The 20,779-nt window shown below is 36.5% G+C and overlaps 2 protein-coding genes and 1 long non-coding RNA gene across 3 annotated transcripts; all 3 read left to right on the top strand.

The window, feature by feature from the left end:
• Window positions 1-6,789: 6,789 nt before the first annotated feature.
• LOC130986900 (uncharacterized) lies at window positions 6,790-9,369 on the top strand. Its single transcript, XR_009089473.1, has 2 exons — window positions 6,790-6,998; window positions 8,028-9,369. It is a non-coding gene; the product is annotated as an uncharacterized LOC130986900 (long non-coding RNA).
• A 2,524-nt stretch (window positions 9,370-11,893) lies between these two features.
• Window positions 11,894-13,952, top strand: LOC130986901 (peptide-N4-(N-acetyl-beta-glucosaminyl)asparagine amidase A). Its single transcript, XM_057910442.1, has one exon. The coding sequence runs from the start codon at window positions 12,015-12,017 to the stop codon at window positions 13,818-13,820; it is 1,806 nt and encodes a 601-aa protein (XP_057766425.1). The 5' UTR covers window positions 11,894-12,014; the 3' UTR covers window positions 13,821-13,952.
• Window positions 13,953-17,838: 3,886 nt separating this feature from the next.
• On the top strand, window positions 17,839-18,502 carry LOC131025818 (uncharacterized). Its single transcript, XM_057955607.1, has 2 exons — window positions 17,839-18,327; window positions 18,437-18,502. The coding sequence occupies exons 1-2, from the start codon at window positions 17,839-17,841 to the stop codon at window positions 18,500-18,502; spliced, it is 555 nt and encodes a 184-aa protein (XP_057811590.1).
• The last annotated feature ends 2,277 nt before the right edge of the window (window positions 18,503-20,779 follow it).

Here is a 20,779-nt window from a genome sequence, read left to right on the forward strand (position 1 = left end):
GTAATAGGCACGAATAGTTTTTGTATGTATTCGTTTGGTATCCAGAATTGATCACGGGCACGTGAATCATATATCAAAATATGGTTCCTTCACTTAAATCCCGTGCCGAAAAGAAATGTATCATCTTCGGTAGGACGAAGGGAGTAATAAATAAATGGTTTGTGAGATTAGTATTTTTGTAAATATTGTGTGTGAATGGGATAAAGTATAAGAGTATATGTCATAAAATGGAAAGACCACACTTATTCTGGACGGACGAAAATGACAAAAATACCATAATTATCGTGGACAGATGGAGAATTACATTTTGCAACCCATTTCTTTCTCATCTATCGTTTATCCTTATGATAAGGTTGGAATTTGGTCTAATATACCGTAGTCTTTCACAAAAGTGACAAATAGAAATATATGTGCTTCTTTTATGAGAAAGTCTTAAAGAAAATAATGTTGGTAGAGATATGTTGTGAACTTTCTTTCTTTCTTCCTTTGGCAACTGCATCGATATCTACTCCATTAGGATGAGCTTTTGGTACTCAACACTGTTGCTGATACCCGATCCCAAAATTTGTCCCCACTACTGTGTCCAACCTTAATATATAATTTTTCTTTGATATTTTCTGCTATGCAAAATCTAACTTCATTTTGACGAGGTTGGTTGGTGGTTCCTCCAAAATAACCAATGCTTGTCTTCTCATGGTGTCTAGTAGCAAAATTTCATCCAATGAAGTAGTACTTGTATTCATCATCTGCATCATTCTTTTTCATGTATTGAAGTTGTCTTTAAAGATCTTCATTGGTTCAAATCAACTTGTCTTTTTTATTTTTCATTACTTCAAACTCACCCTTAATAAAAAAGAATATAAACTCTTTTACAATGAAAGCTAAATACTTCATTTGTCCCCCCAAATAACTTCCTAGTAGGGGACGACACAAGTTTTAAGGAAAAGTTATTAAGTGTATTGATAATGGAGAAAAAGTGTTATAATTAGTATTGAAAGTGATGAAAAAATGTTATAATTAATATTGAGAATGGTGAAAGGTTGAAAAGTAAGAATAAATAAAGTACTATTAGTGGTGGGTAATGTCCCAAAATGGATATAAAGTTAATTGGAGATGTCCCAAAAAGAAAATATGGGAAGTTATTTGGGGAACAGAAAGAGTAATATTTAACTCAAAATCACTCTATTGGTAGCCCACACACATACTAGGAAAATACACAAACTGATAACACTATTTAAGGACCTACTTTTTCTGAACGTGTGATAACCTTTAAACACTCTTCCAACTATAGATCTTGACTCGTGGGCTGGACAAGATTCATTCCATGTATAAAGATACGTTTCTTAAACAAGAAATTATCTTGTAGAATAGATCTTGTCAAGCAAGGAAACTGCCATATACATCAGACACTGCATCTAAGCACTCATTATGGCACACATATCTCATAAACTATTATGGAATAAAACTTTGTCTACATACAATGACAAATTTCAACTTACTATATAAGCATATACTAATATGCCTAATTAATCTACACAAATCCCAACTCGTGATATTTAGATCCATTTTGATTCGTGTAAAAAAAACTTTTCCTACTCCTTATTTGGACATAAATTCATTAATTATTATTTTTAATTTTTTTATATATTTATACATATTATCATTAATGACTATTTTCTTTACTCATCAAATATCTACATTGTGGAGCATCTTCTTTATTCATTAATAAGGCAATTGCTTTGCATGATTGATAAGATATACTCCCTCCGTCCCATTAAAGTTGGCCACATTTCCTTTTTGGGCGTCCCACTAAAGTTGGCTACTTTCCTTTTTGGGTAAAAATTACACCAAATTAAACTCTATAATTAAGTCAACTAATCTACACCTATTAACCTAACCTATCCCCACTCATATTTCTCTCTCTCACACCGCATCTCCCTCTCGCCTCTCTCTTATTCTCCGGCGGATGCAACCCCATGGCCGCCGCCGCCTCTCCCTCTCTCCCCCTCTGTTCTTCTCCGGCTTTCTCTCCGTCGGACGCTTCTCTGCTCTCTTTCGTCTGAATCTATCGTCGTCTCCGGTGAGCAAGGGTTCCGATTCGCGCGATTCAGGGGTAGTTCGCCCAGATCTGAGGTGGCGTGACCCCATGGCCGCCGTGTCTCTGTCTGCGCCGCGACCCCATGGCCGTCATCCCTCTGTCTGCACCGCGACCCCATGGCCGCCGCCTCTCTGATCTGCGCCGCCTCTCAGCTCAGGCAAAATCGTTGGAAGAGGGGTTAGGAGCAAGGGCTGGAGCCGAAAGGGAGTAGGCGGCGGTTCAAAAAGGAGTACGCGGCGGCGGCGGCGTCTGGTTTTGGGGCGAGAAACAGGGTCTGATTTGGTTTTGATTGGGGTCTGATTTGGTTTTGAGGAAATTGGGGTCTGATTTGGTTTTGGTGCCGTCTGATTTGGGTTGATTGTCGTCGTCTGATTTGGGGTGATTGTCGTCGTCGGCGGCGTCGCCGTCGGCCGGAAAAGAACGACTTAATCTGGGGTGATTAAAGAACGTCGCCGTCGCATAGCCAGAAAATTTGTTACTTTAATTTTATTGGACCACACTTAATCTCCACTAACTATCTATTTCTTAATCTCCGTGCCGAAAAGAACGTGGCCAACTTTAATGGGACGGAGGGAGTATGATTTTTATCCTCAAAAGTAGAATTTATACAATCTCATCATTTCAATGAGATAAGAGTCAAACAAAATTAGATTAAAAGGCTAATGAGGCCTAGCTCAAGTTGTAAAGCGGAAGTATCCAAAGACTCTCATTTATGGGAGGTTTTGGGTTCAATTACACCTGTATTTTTGTGTGAATAGTGTTCTCATCTTTATATGGGTAGTAGTCCCATCTACCTGCGGTTATAAGAGCATCCACGTCAATACTGTAAAATAGCAGAAAACTCTAGAATAGAGTGTGAACCCATCTCCAACAATACTTTAAGTTACGCCACATTTTAGAGTATGTGAACACTACCCTCGCTACATTTGTCGGGGTACTGTTAATCACAGTAGGTGTATTTTTATTTTTATTTTTTGCTTTTGTTTTGTCCTTTTTGTAACTTATTTTTATTTCTTTTAGTTATCTCATATGAAATACTCTTTTGTTTATCTATTAATTTCGATTCTTTTATTGATTTTCATGTTTCTAGTTGTTAATATGCAAATGAGTGGGATATATATGGTTATCAATTTTTTATTTTATTAATTTATTTAAGTCCTTGTGTGAAAATTATAGAAGATATTATATAATTTTTTTTGAGGAATGATATTATATAAAATTTTAAAATTGCAACATCATTAAAATATAGAATTAGGGGTGGGAATTTCGGGATCGGGTAATCGGGTACCCGATACCCGACCCGAAAAAATCGGGTATCGGGTACCCTATACCCGAAAAAATCGGGGTCGGGGTCGGGGTCGGGTATTTAGGCTGTGAAAAAATCGGGTATCGGGTATACCCGATCGGGTATCGGGTATACCCAAATTACCCGATTTTTTATTAAGTATATATTAAATTATAATTATCTAATTAATTTTCCCACAGCCCTACACTCTGACTTCCGCGGCGCTCCCAATTCCCAAACTCACTCTTCACACTCTATGTTCCCTAATCCCTAATCCCTACACTCTGTCTGACTTCCGCGGCGCCACCGGCCACGACCCAATCACCCAGTGGCGTCGGCCTCTCGCCGTCGTCCCACCCGCCACCGGCCACGACCCAGCGGCGTCGGCCTCTCGCGAGTCGCGACCCTCGCCTCCCAGCCACGCAGCTTCCTCCGTCGCGAGTCGTCGACCCAGCCACGCAGCTGCCTCCGTCGTCCCAGCAGCCGCGCGCCAGACCAGCCATGCCATGCCGCCGAGCTTCTACGCCTTCTCTTCTTCTTCTTCTCTTCTTCTTCTTCTTTTTTTATTTCTTTTTTTTTTAAATACAGATTTTCTATGTATGATTTTGTATGATTTGTATGAATTTCGACTGAATTCATTTGGGGAATGGCGTAAAAACTATCGGGTAATGAGGAATTTCGACTGAATTCATTTGAGCTTTCTTGATCTGCTTTGAATTGGCTCGATTTTGGGTTGAATTTTGGTGGAATTTTGGGTTGATTTCGACTGAATTGGCTCGATTTTGGGCTGGGAATTTCGACTGAATTGGCTCGATTTTGGGTTGAATTTCATTATCGGGTAATTTAGGGTACCCGAATACCCGACTCGGGTACCCGAGTCGGGTATTAGGGTACCCGATTTCAATTTCGGGTTCGGGTTCGGGTAGCAAATTTAGGGTATTTTCGGGTTCGGGTACCCGATTTTTTCGGGTAGGGTACCCGAACCCGACCCGATTCCCAGCCCTATATAGAATAATGCAAAATTACGATAATAATAAAATTACAACAACACAAAAATATCATAACATAAAAGTACAAGAAATAGAAATACAATAACATTAAATTAACAATACATTCAATCCTAGTAAGGTCCAAGATCACCTTCAGATCCTCCAGCATCACTTCCAGATCCGCTAAAATTTTGAAATTCATCACCAAACATGTTGAAAGCATTGCTTGAACCTAAACCGTCTTATCTTTTCATTATGATTCTTGTTTGTTCTTGTTTGAAGTACTCCCGTCGAATGGGATCAGAAATATTGTCGGTGTCTATCATCAAAATTTTATTATCTGCTTCCCACTTACGAAATGCAAGAGCTTGTTTTATTTCTTCAATCTTTTGTAGTTGTAGTTGCATGATCTGATCTTTTTTTGTGGATGAGTTATCCATTATTTCTTCAAGTCTTTTATTTCCTTGATCAATTGCTTTTAGAATACCAAACCTATCTTCGCATTTTTTTCCTCTTGGCATTGTATTGGTCCTGAACCACTACCACTACCATCACTTAAATTGATACTAAAAGAAGACAAACCATCAGGTGAGATAGGAGATTCTGGTGTTGTTTCTGATTGAAATGAAGACCTTTGTGAAGTACAATCAAACTTCACAAAATCTTTTATAATGGGCCAGACATGCTTAAACTTGAATCCTTTCTTATATCTTGGATCCTCCGTTAGTAATTGTTTTGCACGATCAAACTGAATAATAAATAACATATGTTAGCAATAGCACGACAATTAAATAGTTAAGTCAATTGTAAAAATAAATAACTACTTACAATATCTTTTTCAGAAGCTCCACTTGGATTTAGATATTCGATTTGTTGCACACATCCTTAGAATTTTGAAAGAGAACTCATAATGACTTGCATACGAGTTTCAATCGATCTTTTGGTTCGATCAGGAATATATGGAGAAGGTTTTTCACTGTTATATACCTTCAAAATTTCTTTCCAAAAACCATTTTTTTTTTATATATTCTTGTTTCACTATCTTGGGATAGATCCATCTACACACGACAAAGATGTTTATCTTCATCGATTGTGTAATTAGGCTGTCGAGAAGAAGACATGAAAGGCAGAATAACAAACAAATAAAAAAGACAAAAACAAGAAATAAAAGCTTAGATTGTGTGTGGAAGTATACAAATCGTAGAGCATACTTATAGAGATTAAATTGTGAAAATTTGCAGATAAGATAAGAAATGAATGGTGGGGATTTAATGGAAATCGTAATGAATGGCATAGATTTTTTCTTTCAGATTCGTACATAAGATATAGAATGGATGATGCAGATTTAAAGAACTTTAAATGAATAGTACATATTTGATGTTGTAGAGTTGCGGAAAAGATAAGAAACGGATGGTGAGGATTTAATGAAAATCGTGACGAATGATAGAGATTTATTCTTTCAAATTTGTACATAAGATATAAAATACATGATGCAGATTTGATGTTATTATTAAATTAAATTTTATTAAAAGGAGAAAGAGAAAAAAGAACCAAGAACCCTTGAGTGCACAAACAACAAACTAAGGGCCGAGCCTCATTAAAACCCTTTTAAGGCAAACCTGGTCGGAAAATCCTTAAAAGGGAAAAAGAGTACTCGTCTAAAAAGGAGCTGTGTGGGAACGGAAGTGAGACAACTTCAGAGATTCCGGCCTAACCATAAGATATAGTTGAATGATAGAAAAGATAAAGAAACGGATGGTGAGGATGTAATGGAAATCGTGACGAATGATAGAGATTTATTCTTTCAGATTTGTACATAAGATATAGAATACATGGTGTAGATTTGATGTTATAAAGTTGCAGAATAGATAATAAATGGATGGTGAGGATTTAATGGAAATGATAACGAATGGTAAAGATTTATTCTTTCAAATTTATACATAAGATATAAAATATATGGTGCAGATTTGATGTTATAAAGTTGCAGAATAGATAATAAATGGATGGTGGGGATTTAATGAAAATCAAAATAGACGGTGGATATTTATTATTGGAAAGATAAGTGTCACAGCCCAAAACCGTTTATTTCATTTGTAATTTTTATTTGAAAATTTTTAAAGTTTCGAGTTATTAATATATATATATCTATAAGTCGAGTTTATGAATTTTATCTAGTCGCGCCCCTAGTTAGATGAATAAATTTATAAATTTTAATGTATTCTCTAATATTTTAATGAAAAATTTGAACCTTAGATAAAATATTTATATAATTTTATGTGTTGGGCCCTTTTATTTTAATATTGGACTAAAAATTTTAAATTAGCTACACAAGCCCATAGATTTTCGAATTTATCTTGAGCAGCAATTTTAATTGATTTTTTTTTTATTTAAAAATAAGTCCACATGTTTCACTTTGCTGCAGCCATGTTTTGAGCCAAATATCATCCGTATCAATTTTATCAGATTTATCTCTTCCACCGCCTTCACCATTTCATTTTATCAGATTTATCTCTGCTACCGCCTTCGTCATTTCATTTCCGAAAAAATTGACAAAAACGCAGCAAACTTTGATTCTCATTTTTTTTCCTTGATTTCCATTTGTTCTTTCCAGTGCAGGCATCAAAAGGTAAACTTTATTATTTTCAAAAACAAACAAAAGTTCCTTTTAATTCATCATGGCTATTTTCTTCAATTTTTTTCCTATGCAGACACAATATATTGCCAGAAACTCTCAAAATTTCTTGTTTTATTTAGAAAAAAATGTTTCTTTTGGAAAACCATTACACAGCATATGCATAATCAAATAGAATGAATCTTGTTAATTACATGGAAAAAGGAAATGGAATAAGTGGGAAGAGGAATAAAAATAGAAAAGAGGGGAGAAGGCAGACAACGCCGCCGTGGCGCATGCGGAGAGAAGCAGGGGCGGCGAGGGAGGAGACAGGGGCGGCGGCACGGTCTCGGCCGCTGCTGTGCTGTCCGGTCGAGGGAAGAGGTGGCTGGGACAGCTGCTGTCAACCCGGGAGCGGCAATGACGGCCGCTGCTGTCGGCAAAAAGGGAGAGAGGGTGGTGGCTGGCGGCGATTGTCGCCGGAGAAGGGTGGACGCTGCTGTCGGGTGCGGTGGGGGAAGAGTGAGAGGGAGACTAGAGGTGAGTAAAGGAGAGAGGTCGAAGGGAAGGAGAGAGGAGGCGGAGCCGCCGGCCTCCGGGACGGCGCTGCCGTCCGGTGGCGGCGGCAGGAGGGCGCAGAGAGCGAGAGAGAGTGAGCGGCTGAGAGGGAGAAGAGAGGGTGTGTGCGTGAGTTGTGTGTGTGTGATGGGTGTAGAAGTCAAAGTGGGTATTAAATTAGGGTGAAGGGAAGAATGGGCTTTAAATTGGGCTTAATTTTATTAAATGGTTGGGCTCTTTTTAATTATCAAATGGACTTGCATTTGCATATCATTTTATAAAGGACATCATTCCTATTATATTTGGACTTGAATTATTAATTTAAATTTAATTTTAATTAAATATTGAGTTCAAATTTTTTTATAAAAGTTCTTTTATAATTTATTAGACCAATGATTTCAAATGATTTTATGATTTAAACTACTACTATTATTATTTTTAAAGTTCAAGGCTCTTATGTTTTATTATATGAATTTATCTGACTAGGTGCGGCGCGACTAGGACGTAAATTTTGATTGAATTTCTCAAAGTTAGCCTTCAAGTTGAAGTTCAAGTCTCGGGTGTGAGATTTATTTCAGTACATGCTGTGGTTAATTCTTGTCCATTTTAATAATATGTGTTTACCATATGTGTTATGACGTATATTTTGAGGATATCGCTAGGGGCCCGTAAATAGGGTCCAGGATTTCACAGTCCTTGGATTGCCACAATGCGATTTGAGGTATATTTTGAGGATGTCGCCAGGGGCCCGTAAATAGGGTCCGGGACTTTAAAGTCCTTGGATTGCCACAGTGCGAATATTGAGGATATATATGAAATGACCATATGTGTTACCGTTTTATTAACGTGGACAATTATTGCATGTTCCCACACTGAGTGTACTCTGTATGCTTATCTCATATTTAACATCTTCAGGTTTTAAAGACCGGAGACGCGTAGCTAAAATCAAATATTTTGAATTTAGCTATACTTAAAAATGTTATGTTGATTAAAGTGTTTTAATAAAATATTTATTTCTTTATTTTCACATTAAATATCTATTTATAGTCATGATTTTTCCGCGTGCGTTTTCTTTTAAAATTAAATTGGATTTGGGTGTCACAATAAGATTTGCAAGAGAGGTAATAGTTGCAGCCTTGCAGGAGTATGCAGACAAGATAAGATTTCTTTGAATAAATTTTATTATATAAAAAGTATGCGCTTCTCATAATCTGTAGACCTATCTTATCAATTTTACTCGTCAAGAAGAAAAAATAAAATATGAATTATCATGCTGCTGGCTCTTCTTATATATTTTCTTCTTCAAGCTCATCTAATGATGAGATTGAAGGTATACTCAATGAATGTGATGTTGAACATCAACTGATGTCTCAACATATTTTGTCAAATAATTTCATTGTAACAAGCCTTATTGAAAATCAAAATGCTACAACAATCCACAAAGGCTCAGTTCCTGGTCGTAGGATGATCCATCGTGATCGAGAAGCAGCTGCCCAACGCCTGTTGAATGATTATTTTTATGAAAATCCAACATTTAATGAAGGAATATTTCGTAGACATTTCCGAATGTCTCGAAATTTATTCCTTCGTATTGTTGATGCTGTAAAAAATCATAATAGTTACTTTCAGCAAGGAAGAGATTGCACTGGTAGACTGGGCTTGTTCACATTGCAAAAAATAACCGTTGCATTTCGGATATTGGCATACGGGGTACCTGTAGATGCCACTGATGAGTACATCAACATTGGTGACTCTACTGCATTTAAATGTGTCAAGAAATTTTGTCGTGCAATTGTGGAAATATTTTCAAGTCAATATCTTAGATCTCCTACTTCTAGTGATGTTGCTAGACTACTATATATTGGTCAACAACGTGATTTTCCAAGAATGCTAGGAGACTAGATTGTATGCACTGGAAGTGGAAAAATTGTCCAACTGCTTGGGCAGGCTCGTATGCAGTTCGTAATGTGATGTTGAACATCAATTGATGTCTCAACATATTTTGTCTAATAATTTCATTGTAGCAAGCCTTATTGAAAATCAAAACGCTACAACAATCCACAGAGGCTCAGTTCCTGATAGTATGATGATCCATCGTGATCGAGAAGCAACTGCCCAACGTATGTTGAACGATTATTTTTATAAAAATCCAACATTTAATAAAGGAATGTTTCGTAGACGTTCCGAATGTCTCGAAATTTATTCTTTCGTATTGTTGATGCTGTAAAAAATCATAATAGTTACTTTCAGCAAGGAAGAGATTACACTGGTAGACTGGGCTTGTCCACATTGCAAAAAATAACCGCTGCATTTCGGATATTGGCATACGGGCTACCTGCAGATGCCACTGATGAGTACATCAACATTGGTGACTCTACTGCATTTAAATGTGTCAAGAAATTTTATCGTGCAATTGTGGAAATATTTTCAAGTCAATATCTTAGATCTCCTACTTCTAGTGATGTTGCTGGACTACTATATATTGGTCAACAACGTGATTTTCCAAGAATGCTATGAGTCTAGATTGTATGCACTGGAAGTGGAAAAATTGTCCAACTGCTTGGGCAGGCTCGTATGCAGTTCGTAATGTGATGTTGAACATCAACTGATGTCTCAACATATTTTATCAAATAATTTCATTGTAGCAAGCCTTATTGAAAATCAAAATGCTACAACAATCCACAGAGGCTCAGTTCCTGGTCGTATGATGATCCATCGTGATCGAAAAGCAGTTGCCCAACATCTGTTGAACGATTATTTTTATGAAAATTCAACATTTAATGAAGAAATGTTTCGTAGACGTTACGAATGTCTCGAAATTTATTCTTTCGTATTGTTGATGCTGTAAAAAATCATAATAGTTACTTTCAGCAAGGAAGAGATTGCATTGGTAGACTGGGCTTGTCCACATTGCAAAAAATAACCGCTGCATTTCGGATATTGGCATACATGATGAGTACATCAACATTGGTGACTCTACTGCATTTAAATGTGTCAAGAAATTTTGTCGTGCAATTGTGGAAATATTTTCAAGTCAATATCTTAGATCTCCTACTTCTAGTGATGTTGCTAGACTACTATATATTGATCAACAACGTGATTTTCCAAGAATGCTAGGTAGTCTAGATTGTATGCACTGGAAGTGGAAAAATTGTCCAACTGCTTGGGCAGGCTCGTATGCAGTTCGTAATGGATCTCCCACGATTATTCTTGAAATTATTGCCGATATGATCTTTGGATATGGCATTCATACTTTGGTATGCTAGGGTCCAATAATGATATTAATGTCTTGAAAAGATCTCATCTTTTCAATGAGCTTGCTAGAGGTATCACTCCATCTGCATATTATGTAATACAGGAAAAAAAGTATAGTGTGTGTTATTATTTAGCTGACGGAATATATCTGAAATGGTCCACACTTGTGCAAACTATTCATGAACCACGTTCTGCGAGACAAGGTTGTGTAGAAAAGATGTGAAACGTGCATTTGGAGTTTTTCAAAGTCGATTTGCAATTGTTGTGTTTGTTGGAAAAGAAAGAGAGAAGGGAAAGCTGCTGTTGTGTGTTTGTGTGTGAATAGTGTGTGTGTATGTGTTTAATAGGTTAGAATTAGGGTTTGGTTAGTGAGTTAATTAGTGGCTTTAATTAAGTCTAATTTTTTCCTTCTTTTAGAAAGTAGCCAAGAATAGTGGGACAAACTAAAAAGGAAATGTGGTCAACTTTAATGGAACGAAGAGGTATATAAAAAGATTAATTTAATAATAATTGAAAGTATCAAAATAGAATATTTCATTATAGAGTGAAATATAAAGTTGATTGCTGGAGAGCAAAATAAAATTACTCTACATTTCATTCTACAATAGAGTGAAATTTATTCTAATGTAGAGTGAATCATTGGAGATGCTCTCAGACTGATTTTTTAAAGTAAATGTACATAAAATATACGACTAAATTTTTAAAAATTAATACTCCCTCCGTCCATGAAATATTGCCCTACTTACTCATTTTTCCTTGTCCACAAAGTAATGCCCTACTCTGTTTTTTGTACCACTACACCCTTTTTTCTTTCATTTATTTACCATCAATTGCCATTAATGGACCCACCATACAATAACTTATTTCATTTTTATATTCTATTTTATTACACTTTATTACTAGTGGACCCATCACACAATACCTTTAACACTTTAGTTAACTACCTTTATCATTTTAGTCAACTACCCTTATATTTTATTCACAATCACTTTATCAATTTTCTTAAAATCTGTGCCGAACAGTAAATGGGATAATACTTTGTGGATGGAGGGAGTATCAAGATATTTGATGATAGGAGGGAATAATAAAATCGACGGCAACGCCAAAAATGGTGAATATTGGATTTGGATAATCCGATGCTCACCAACTCCAACAATAATGCATTGTTTCTCACTCCAATTTGAATAAAAGCAATAATAGTGCCCCAATTCTAAACGAATGGCTTCCACTGTACTACTCTCTCTCCTCCTCAGCCTAACACTCCTCCACCCACTGTCACTCTACGCCGCCGCCAACCTCCACCGCACAACAACCCTATTCAGATCACTGCCCGATTTCGAGTCCACCTCATCATCCGCAGCCGACGCTCCTCCTCCCACTCCCACCGTCTACTTCGAAGTCACCAAACCCATCGCGCTCCCCCCCTCCAAACCCTGCTCGTATTTGCTCCTCCAGCATGATTTCGCCGCCACCTACGGCCAGCCGCCGGTCCTCGCGGACTTCAAGCCGCCGTCGGACTGCCCGTCTCAAAATTTCGAGAAAATCGTCCTTGAGTGGACGGCGACGTGCAAGGGCAGGCAGTTCGACCGAATCTTCGGCGTGTGGATCGGCGGCGTCGAAGTCCTCCGCAGCTGCACTGCCGAGCCCACGGCCACCGGCATTGTTTGGACGGTGAAGAAGGACATCACCAGGTACTCTTCTCTGCTCACCACCAATCAAACCCTCGCTGTTTTTCTGGGAAATATCGTTGATTCCACTTACACCGGCGTTTACCATGTTAATATCTCACTCCACTTTTACCCTGCTGAAACGGGCGCCGCCTCCGGGTCCGGGGCGGATTTGATCCTGCCCATTTCGAGGAATCTGCCATTGAATGACGGATTGTGGTTCGAAATCCAGAATTCAATACATGTGGAGTCGAAGGAATTCACGATTCCTGTAAATACTTACAGAGCCGTGTTGGAGGTTTATGTCTCATTTCATGAAAACGATGAATTCTGGTATGGGAATCCCCCAAATGACTACATCTCCGCCAATAACCTAACTGGCCTGCCCGGGAACGGGCCGTTCAGGGAGGTTGTTGTGAGCTTAGACGGCGCCGTTGTGGGCGCTGTCTGGCCGTTCACTGTGATCTACACCGGCGGAGTGAACCCCCTTCTGTGGCGGCCGATCACCGGCATCGGCTCCTTCGACCTCCCCACTTACGACATTGAGATCACCCCTTTCTTGGGGAGATTATTGGATGGAGAGGCTCACAATCTTGCATTTAGCGTGACCAACGCCTTGAATGTTTGGTACATTGATGCGAATTTGCATCTATGGTTGGACGGGAAGAGTGCGAGGACGCAGGGGAAGTTGTTGGAGCACAGAGCCTCGCACCTCTCCCTCTCCGCATTCTCCAACTTCACAGGCTTAGACGGCGTGTTCGTCACCAACGCCACCCGTTCCATAATCTCGAGCGGAATGGTGATGTCGTCTCACGGGGTGGTGACGACCACATCGCTGCAGGAGCTCGGTTACAGGAGCTGGATGGGTATGGGGAATGATGGGAACAAGCAGGTTCTTGATCAGGTCATCACCTTCAACACAAGTGTTGATGTTGATCGCCCCTCCCTCCACTCTGCCAATGCGGAAAGGAGGTTTAGCATTCACTACGGCTCTGACAACATGGACAATGACGATGGGAGCTACGACTCTGTGGCGAACCTCACCCTGGGGTTCGAGGAGAGTGTGCAGAGGAGCGGCGCTTCTGGTGTGTCGAGGAGCAGGGTGAAGAACGTGCAGAACGCCGAGGGCTCCATGCTTGTGAGGGGAAACTTGGTGGTGAGTGGATTGGGAAGCACTCAACAGGAATATGGTTACACCAGTGATAAATGGTGCTATTTTAGGAAAGTGAGCAGCTCTAACTACACCATTCTTCATGATCAAGTCAGCCGTACCTGCAGATATGATCGATGCTGGCCTTATTTTGCGAGGAACTTTCTTGGTTCCACATGTAATGGTGTGAAGAAAGGGCTTCTTTGAGTTTTGCTTTTTATGATTATCTAATTGTCCAATTAAGATGAAAATTATTAGTGTTTTCTTTTGTCTAAAAGTGTCAACATATTTGCCTTGCTCCTGCTTATTGAATAAACTGATTTCAGCCTTCTTGAATTATTAATATTTGAATTTTATATTTTTTTATTTTTTTTAATGTTATACTTGCCGTATTTTTACCCCCAAATTGTTGCTGGCATGACAGTCGAATTGATATTCCATATCCTACAATTACATGTTTTAGATACCACATTGACAACAAACTTATTTGCTTCATTATGAACTTCATATTTTCCTCTCAAAATTTATGGGTAAAAATTCGGTGGGTGCAAAAAAAAAAAAATCAAAGTTCAGATATTTGTTGGCAAATTTTAAAGTTGAGGTGTAAAACTTATAAATGGAAAAATTTCTAGTATTTACAAGCTAATACCCTTTCTTTTTAAGGTAAAATAAATAATACTCCCTCCGTCCCTAAAATAAGTTCCTCTTTTTCCTTTTTGGGACGTTCCCCAAATAAGTTCCTCTTTCTTTCTTTCCATTTTTGGACAACTACCCCACCACTAATAATACTTTATTTATTCTTACTTTTCACTTTTTCACCACTCCCAATACTAATTATAACATTTTTCACCTTTTCACCACTCCCAATACTAATTATAATATATTTTTCTTCACTATCAATACACTTTACTATTTTTTCTTAAAACTCGTGCCGTCCCCAAAGAGGAACTTATTTTGGGGACGGAGGGAGTATATATCAAGAAATACAAGTAGATCAAATCCACATAGAACGCTTCAACGTACAAGCTTACAACATCAAATGAGCTTAGGAAAACTTAGAAGGACAACAACTAAAGGGATCAAAAAGTTACTCATGGGTGAGTAACATAAATTTTTGGGAATTGTTGCCTTTAATCATCTCCACGTTCTAGTAATATCAGGACATCCATCTTTGAACACTCTCTTGTTTTTGACTTTCCAAATCATCCAACAAACACATTGTCAAATAATTATGCACATCAATTTTTCAGCCTTATTCCCGCCTTTCTCTACAAACTCGTAACAATGATCCAGAGTCATGAAGAAGAAACTGGAGGAACTTTCAACCAATTGCAAATATACTTCCAAACCAATCTAGAAAAAAACACACACTAGTGAAATGATCAGTGGAGTCCAAATGAGAATAACTGAGGGAGCAGTTGTACTCACCATTTCTCGAGCAAAATTCCTCTCTTCAACAAATTATTTCTTGCTGGAATTCTGCCTTAAAAGCTTATCAAACAAAGGAAGACACTTTGCAAGGAATGAATTTTAATTAAATATATTTGAAGGTTGTCGGGATGTGATCCATGAAGTACAAAGCTTTGTGGAGAAGGGAATACACCTATTTTGTTGTGAAGTTTTCAGTGTTTGGGCCATTGCACGAGATGGACTCATCCATAGAAGGATGGAGGTAGACCCTGCACAATAAAAGAGTGTTTGGTTGAGCTTATAAGCGTTTTAAAACAACGTATAAGCTGTTTAGGACCTTATAAGTTTTCAAAGTGTTTGACTAAATAAGCTCGTAAAGAGCTTATAAGTTGTAAAAATAATATTTCCAAGAAATAAGTTCCTTTACCTCAACTTATTTTTCATTATCTTATAAGTAAAACTCATTTAATAAAAATAACTCAGCTACAATTTTTTATTTTCATCATATATTATCCTAATTTCATCTTTTTTTTTATTTTCACTCCCTAACAAATATTTTCTCTCCAACTTATAAGTTCAATTATCCAAATACTTTGTGTGACGCCCCAATTTTCTTATTAAATAAAAAGAAGTACTTTGATTAAAAATAATAAGATTTCAATGTTTAAATAACTAAAACCCAAATCCAACTGAGAAAAGTAAATAAACATCATAAACTGAGTCATTATTCCAATTGAAAATAAAACATTATTTCTTCTTTATCTTGACCATCACTCGCCCCGCCTCTCATCGCTCGAGTCATCTCCTGAAAAAGATATTGTTTTGGGGTGAGTACAATAAACTCAGTGGGGTGCATTTATCCATATTATAAGAATCACAACAAAATATAAGTGCAATAAAAATTGTCTGCTCTTTCATATTGCCCGAAAGCAATAACTTTCTGTCTCTTAGCCTGAAGGCTATATAACTTTCTGTCTCATATAGCCCGTAGGCTATAACTTTCTTTCTCATATAACCCGTAGGCTATAACTTTCTGTCTCATATAGCCCGTAGGCTATAACTTTCTTTCTCATATAACCCGTAGGCTATAACTTTTTGTCTCATATAGCCCATAGGCTATAACTTTCTGTCTCATAGCCCGGAGGCTCTGCCTGCTTCTCACACATATAAATTGAGTAAAACGTATAATAAGGATAAATGTTAAATGCAACGTTATAACCCCACCTTTACTTCTCTTTGACACGTGTAAAATAATTAAAGATTAAGTCTTGCGCGCCTCGCCTAAAAATAAATTATGAAATCATAATTAAGATACATTTAAATCAATGAATGCACATGAATATATATAGATAAACTTTTTTCTATAAATCTTTACTGGTAAAATACGTATACACATATATAATTTACCTTAAACGTGTGCTAGGGAAAAATACTCAACTTATTAAATATATATATATACATATATATATATATAATAATAAAATCGTTTAGCACTAATTATTTATTAACTAAAACAGAATACTTTAATTAAGTAGTACAACATATGTAGTAAAACAGAATATGTTAAAACACAATATTTAAGCATAACTCCTTAAATACATATATATATATATATATATATATATATATATATATATGTCTTACAGAAAATATTGTACATCTAGTATATATATGCACATTAACTTATTAAACAAATAAGCGACAAGATTAGTTTAGGTAGTAAAAGTAATTGACATTACTTATACAATACATGTAGGAACTTAAATTAAAAGAAAAAAAATGAAAAGAAAACTCAACTAGTCTACATATATATGTACGAATCTGACAAAGAAAAAATAATTAGTAGGCACTATCATCTATATGGCAATAGAACCTTCAAAAGGTTTTCAAAAGAAACAGAGAAAGGAGAATTGTGCGAAAATAATACTGTGGAAGAAACTGGAGGATGATTTACCTCTGCCGAAAAGCTCTATGAATAATTGTTTTGAGTGTGAGGAAAAATAGTAAAGAGAAGTGGTATTTATACTAGAAGATAGAGGTTTATTTTTGGCAGTAAAATTAATCAAGGAACAATCTTTCCATAATTTTAATATTATCAAGAAGGAAAGGTGAATTAGGGTTTTCAATTGGTGCTGAAAATTCTAGAGAAGAAATTACTTTGGGCTCAAGCAATGGGCTCCAAGAAAGAATTGGGCTGAAATAAAAATATAATTCTTTGGGCTTAAAATATGTAGTAACTTATAACAAAAGAAAAATAATATCCTCATAATAATAATAATAATAATAATAATAATAATAAATGCTAGAAATGATTAAATGCTCATGCTCATGCAATATCTAGGCGCGACTTATAAGACTTAAAATTTAATTATTAAAATAAATTAAAGAAGAGAAATTTTTGTACTTAAAAAAATATTTTGGGGCACTACAACCTTACCAACAAAAAAAAAATTTCGTCCTCGAAATTACTTACCTGAGTCAAACAAAAGAGGGTATCTAGATCTAATGCCATCTTCCTTTTCCCATGTAGCCTCGCTATGATCATGTCTACTCTATTGGACTTTGACTAGAGGGATTTCTTAACTTCTTAACACATGAACTTTTCTATTCAAAAAGGCTATCGGGTGTTCATCATAAGTTAGGTCCCTATCTAGTTCGACGTGATTGACAAGGGCACTTAGCAGCTCAAAACATCACATCATACTTGGAAATCTTAGAACGAGCCCAAGCAGTCGCATCACGCCTGAAACTGGGCAACTCTGTGGTTCGACCTCAACATACTGGAGAAAAGAGGCACTGGGATGATCGAGACAAAATGAGGAACTCCCAACCAGAAAAGAAACCAAGGAGTAATGTGGGAGACGACCACGAATTGGCGCCGTACAAACCTCTTTGTCCACGTTGTCAGCGTTACCATTTCGGAGAGTGCAAATCTGGTGAGAACGTATGCTTCCGATGTCACAAAGAAGGACACATGGCGATGAACTGCCCAGAAGCACGGAGTACGAATGTCCCGAACAACAACAACGTCCCGACTTGGCGGAATAAGAACAATAACTGTGGAAGAAATCACGGCAACAACAACAACAATATGGGAAGGAACCAGAACTACAACAACAATGGTACCCGCAAGGGAGAGGCACGAGTTTATGCCATGAACCAGGAAGAGATGGATGGAGAGGCTCAAATTATGTCGGGTATCTTACCCGTTCTGGACAAGTTTGCTATAGTACTCTTTGATTCCAGTACTTCGCATTCGTTTATCGCAAGGAGGTTTTACGAAAAGCTGATACAACCCTTGAAGGTAAGAATTTCCCTCAGGAAAAGGCGGTGGGAATAGATCGTTTGACAAGGGAGGAAAACTAAGACCTCGTTACATCAGGCCCTAATTCCATTTCCACCTTCTGCTTGAGGTTGATGCGGTTGCTGAGGCAATACTCCTCTCAGTGCTTGTGCAAGCACGTGGGCCAGCGTATTAACGTCATTTCGATTTCGATTCCTATTCCCCATCGATTGAGTAGCTTCGCTATCGGATTCTTCGTCTGCCGGAGGTCTCCTGTTACCCCTTGTTCTGGCCATAATCTAAAATTTTGCAGTAAAAAGTAAGAGTTGTGTGACAAAAACAACGATAGGTACTAATTCTCATTGATACTAAGAGATTCGTCGTCCCAATTCTTGTACACGTGTTGGCACCGCTGTACTTATTCTACAGGTTTTGCGTATTCTAAACATCTAGATAAGTAATCTCGAGGACACGAGAAGAAAAAAAAATGAAATAAAATCTAACTTCATCAAGAAAACTTAAAGCATCATAAATATACTTTTGACTTTTACCTCACTCGGTAGCGATGTGGCGGTTACGATGATGGTCATTTTTCTTAAAAAGATTTTTATTGCATGTCTACAGAAACGTAGACCTGCTCTGATACCATACTGTGACGCCCCAATTTTCTTATTAAATAAAAAGAAGTACTTTGATTAAAAATAATAAGATTTCAATGTTTAAATAACTAAAACCCAAATCCAACTGAGAAAAGTAAATAAACATCATAAACTGAGTCATTATTCCAATTGAAAATAAAACATTATTTCTTCTTTATCTTGACCATCACTCGCCCCGCCTCTCATCGCTCGAGTCATCTCCTGAAAAAGATATTGTTTTGGGGTGAGTACAATAAACTCAGTGGGGTGCATTTATCCATATTATAAGAATCACAACAAAATATAAGTGCAATAAAAATTGTCTGCTCTTTCATATTGCCCGAAAGCAATAACTTTCTGTCTCTTAGCCTGAAGGCTATATAACTTTCTGTCTCATATAGCCCGTAGGCTATAACTTTCTTTCTCATATAACCCGTAGGCTATAACTTTCTGTCTCATATAGCCCGTAGGCTATAACTTTCTTTCTCATATAACCCGTAGGCTATAACTTTTTGTCTCATATAGCCCATAGGCTATAACTTTCTGTCTCATAGCCCGGAGGCTCTGCCTGCTTCTCACACATATAAATTGAGTAAAACGTATAATAAGGATAAATGTTAAATGCAACGTTATAACCCCACCTTTACTTCTCTTTGACACGTGTAAAATAATTAAAGATTAAGTCTTGCGCGCCTCGCCTAAAAATAAATTATGAAATCATAATTAAGATACATTTAAATCAATGAATGCACATGAATATATATAGATAAACTTTTTTCTATAAATCTTTACTGGTAAAATACGTATACACATATATAATTTACCTTAAACGTGTGCTAGGGAAAAATACTCAACTTATTAAATATATATATATACATATATATATATATATAATAATAAAATCGTTTAGCACTAATTATTTATTAACTAAAACAGAATACTTTAATTAAGTAGTACAACATATGTAGTAAAACAGAATATGTTAAAACACAATATTTAAGCATAACTCCTTAAATACATATATATATATATATATATATATATATATATATATATATATATGTCTTACAGAAAATATTGTACATCTAGTATATATATGCACATTAACTTATTAAACAAATAAGCGACAAGATTAGTTTAGGTAGTAAAAGTAATTGACATTACTTATACAATACATGTAGGAACTTAAATTAAAAGAAAAAAAATGAAAAGAAAACTCAACTAGTCTACATATATATGTACGAATCTGACAAAGAAAAAATAATTAGTAGGCACTATCATCTATATGGCAATAGAACCTTCAAAAGGTTTTCAAAAGAAACAGAGAAAGGAGAATTGTGCGAAAATAATACTGTGGAAGAAACTGGAGGATGATTTACCTCTGCCGAAAAGCTCTATGAATAATTGTTTTGAGTGTGAGGAAAAATAGTAAAGAGAAGTGGTATTTATACTAGAAGATAGAGGTTTATTTTTGGCAGTAAAATTAATCAAGGAACAATCTTTCCATAATTTTAATATTATCAAGAAGGAAAGGTGAATTAGGGTTTTCAATTGGTGCTGAAAATTCTAGAGAAGAAATTACTTTGGGCTCAAGCAATGGGCTCCAAGAAAGAATTGGGCTGAAATAAAAATATAATTCTTTGGGCTTAAAATATGTAGTAACTTATAACAAAAGAAAAATAATATCCTCATAATAATAATAATAATAATAATAATAATAAATGCTAGAAATGATTAAATGCTCATGCTCATGCAATATCTAGGCGCGACTTATAAGACTTAAAATTTAATTATTAAAATAAATTAAAGAAGAGAAATTTTTGTACTTAAAAAAA

The sequence above is a fragment of the Salvia miltiorrhiza genome, chromosome 5, assembly GCF_028751815.1.
Source record: "Salvia miltiorrhiza cultivar Shanhuang (shh) chromosome 5, IMPLAD_Smil_shh, whole genome shotgun sequence".
NCBI lineage: Eukaryota > Viridiplantae > Streptophyta > Magnoliopsida > Lamiales > Lamiaceae > Salvia > Salvia miltiorrhiza.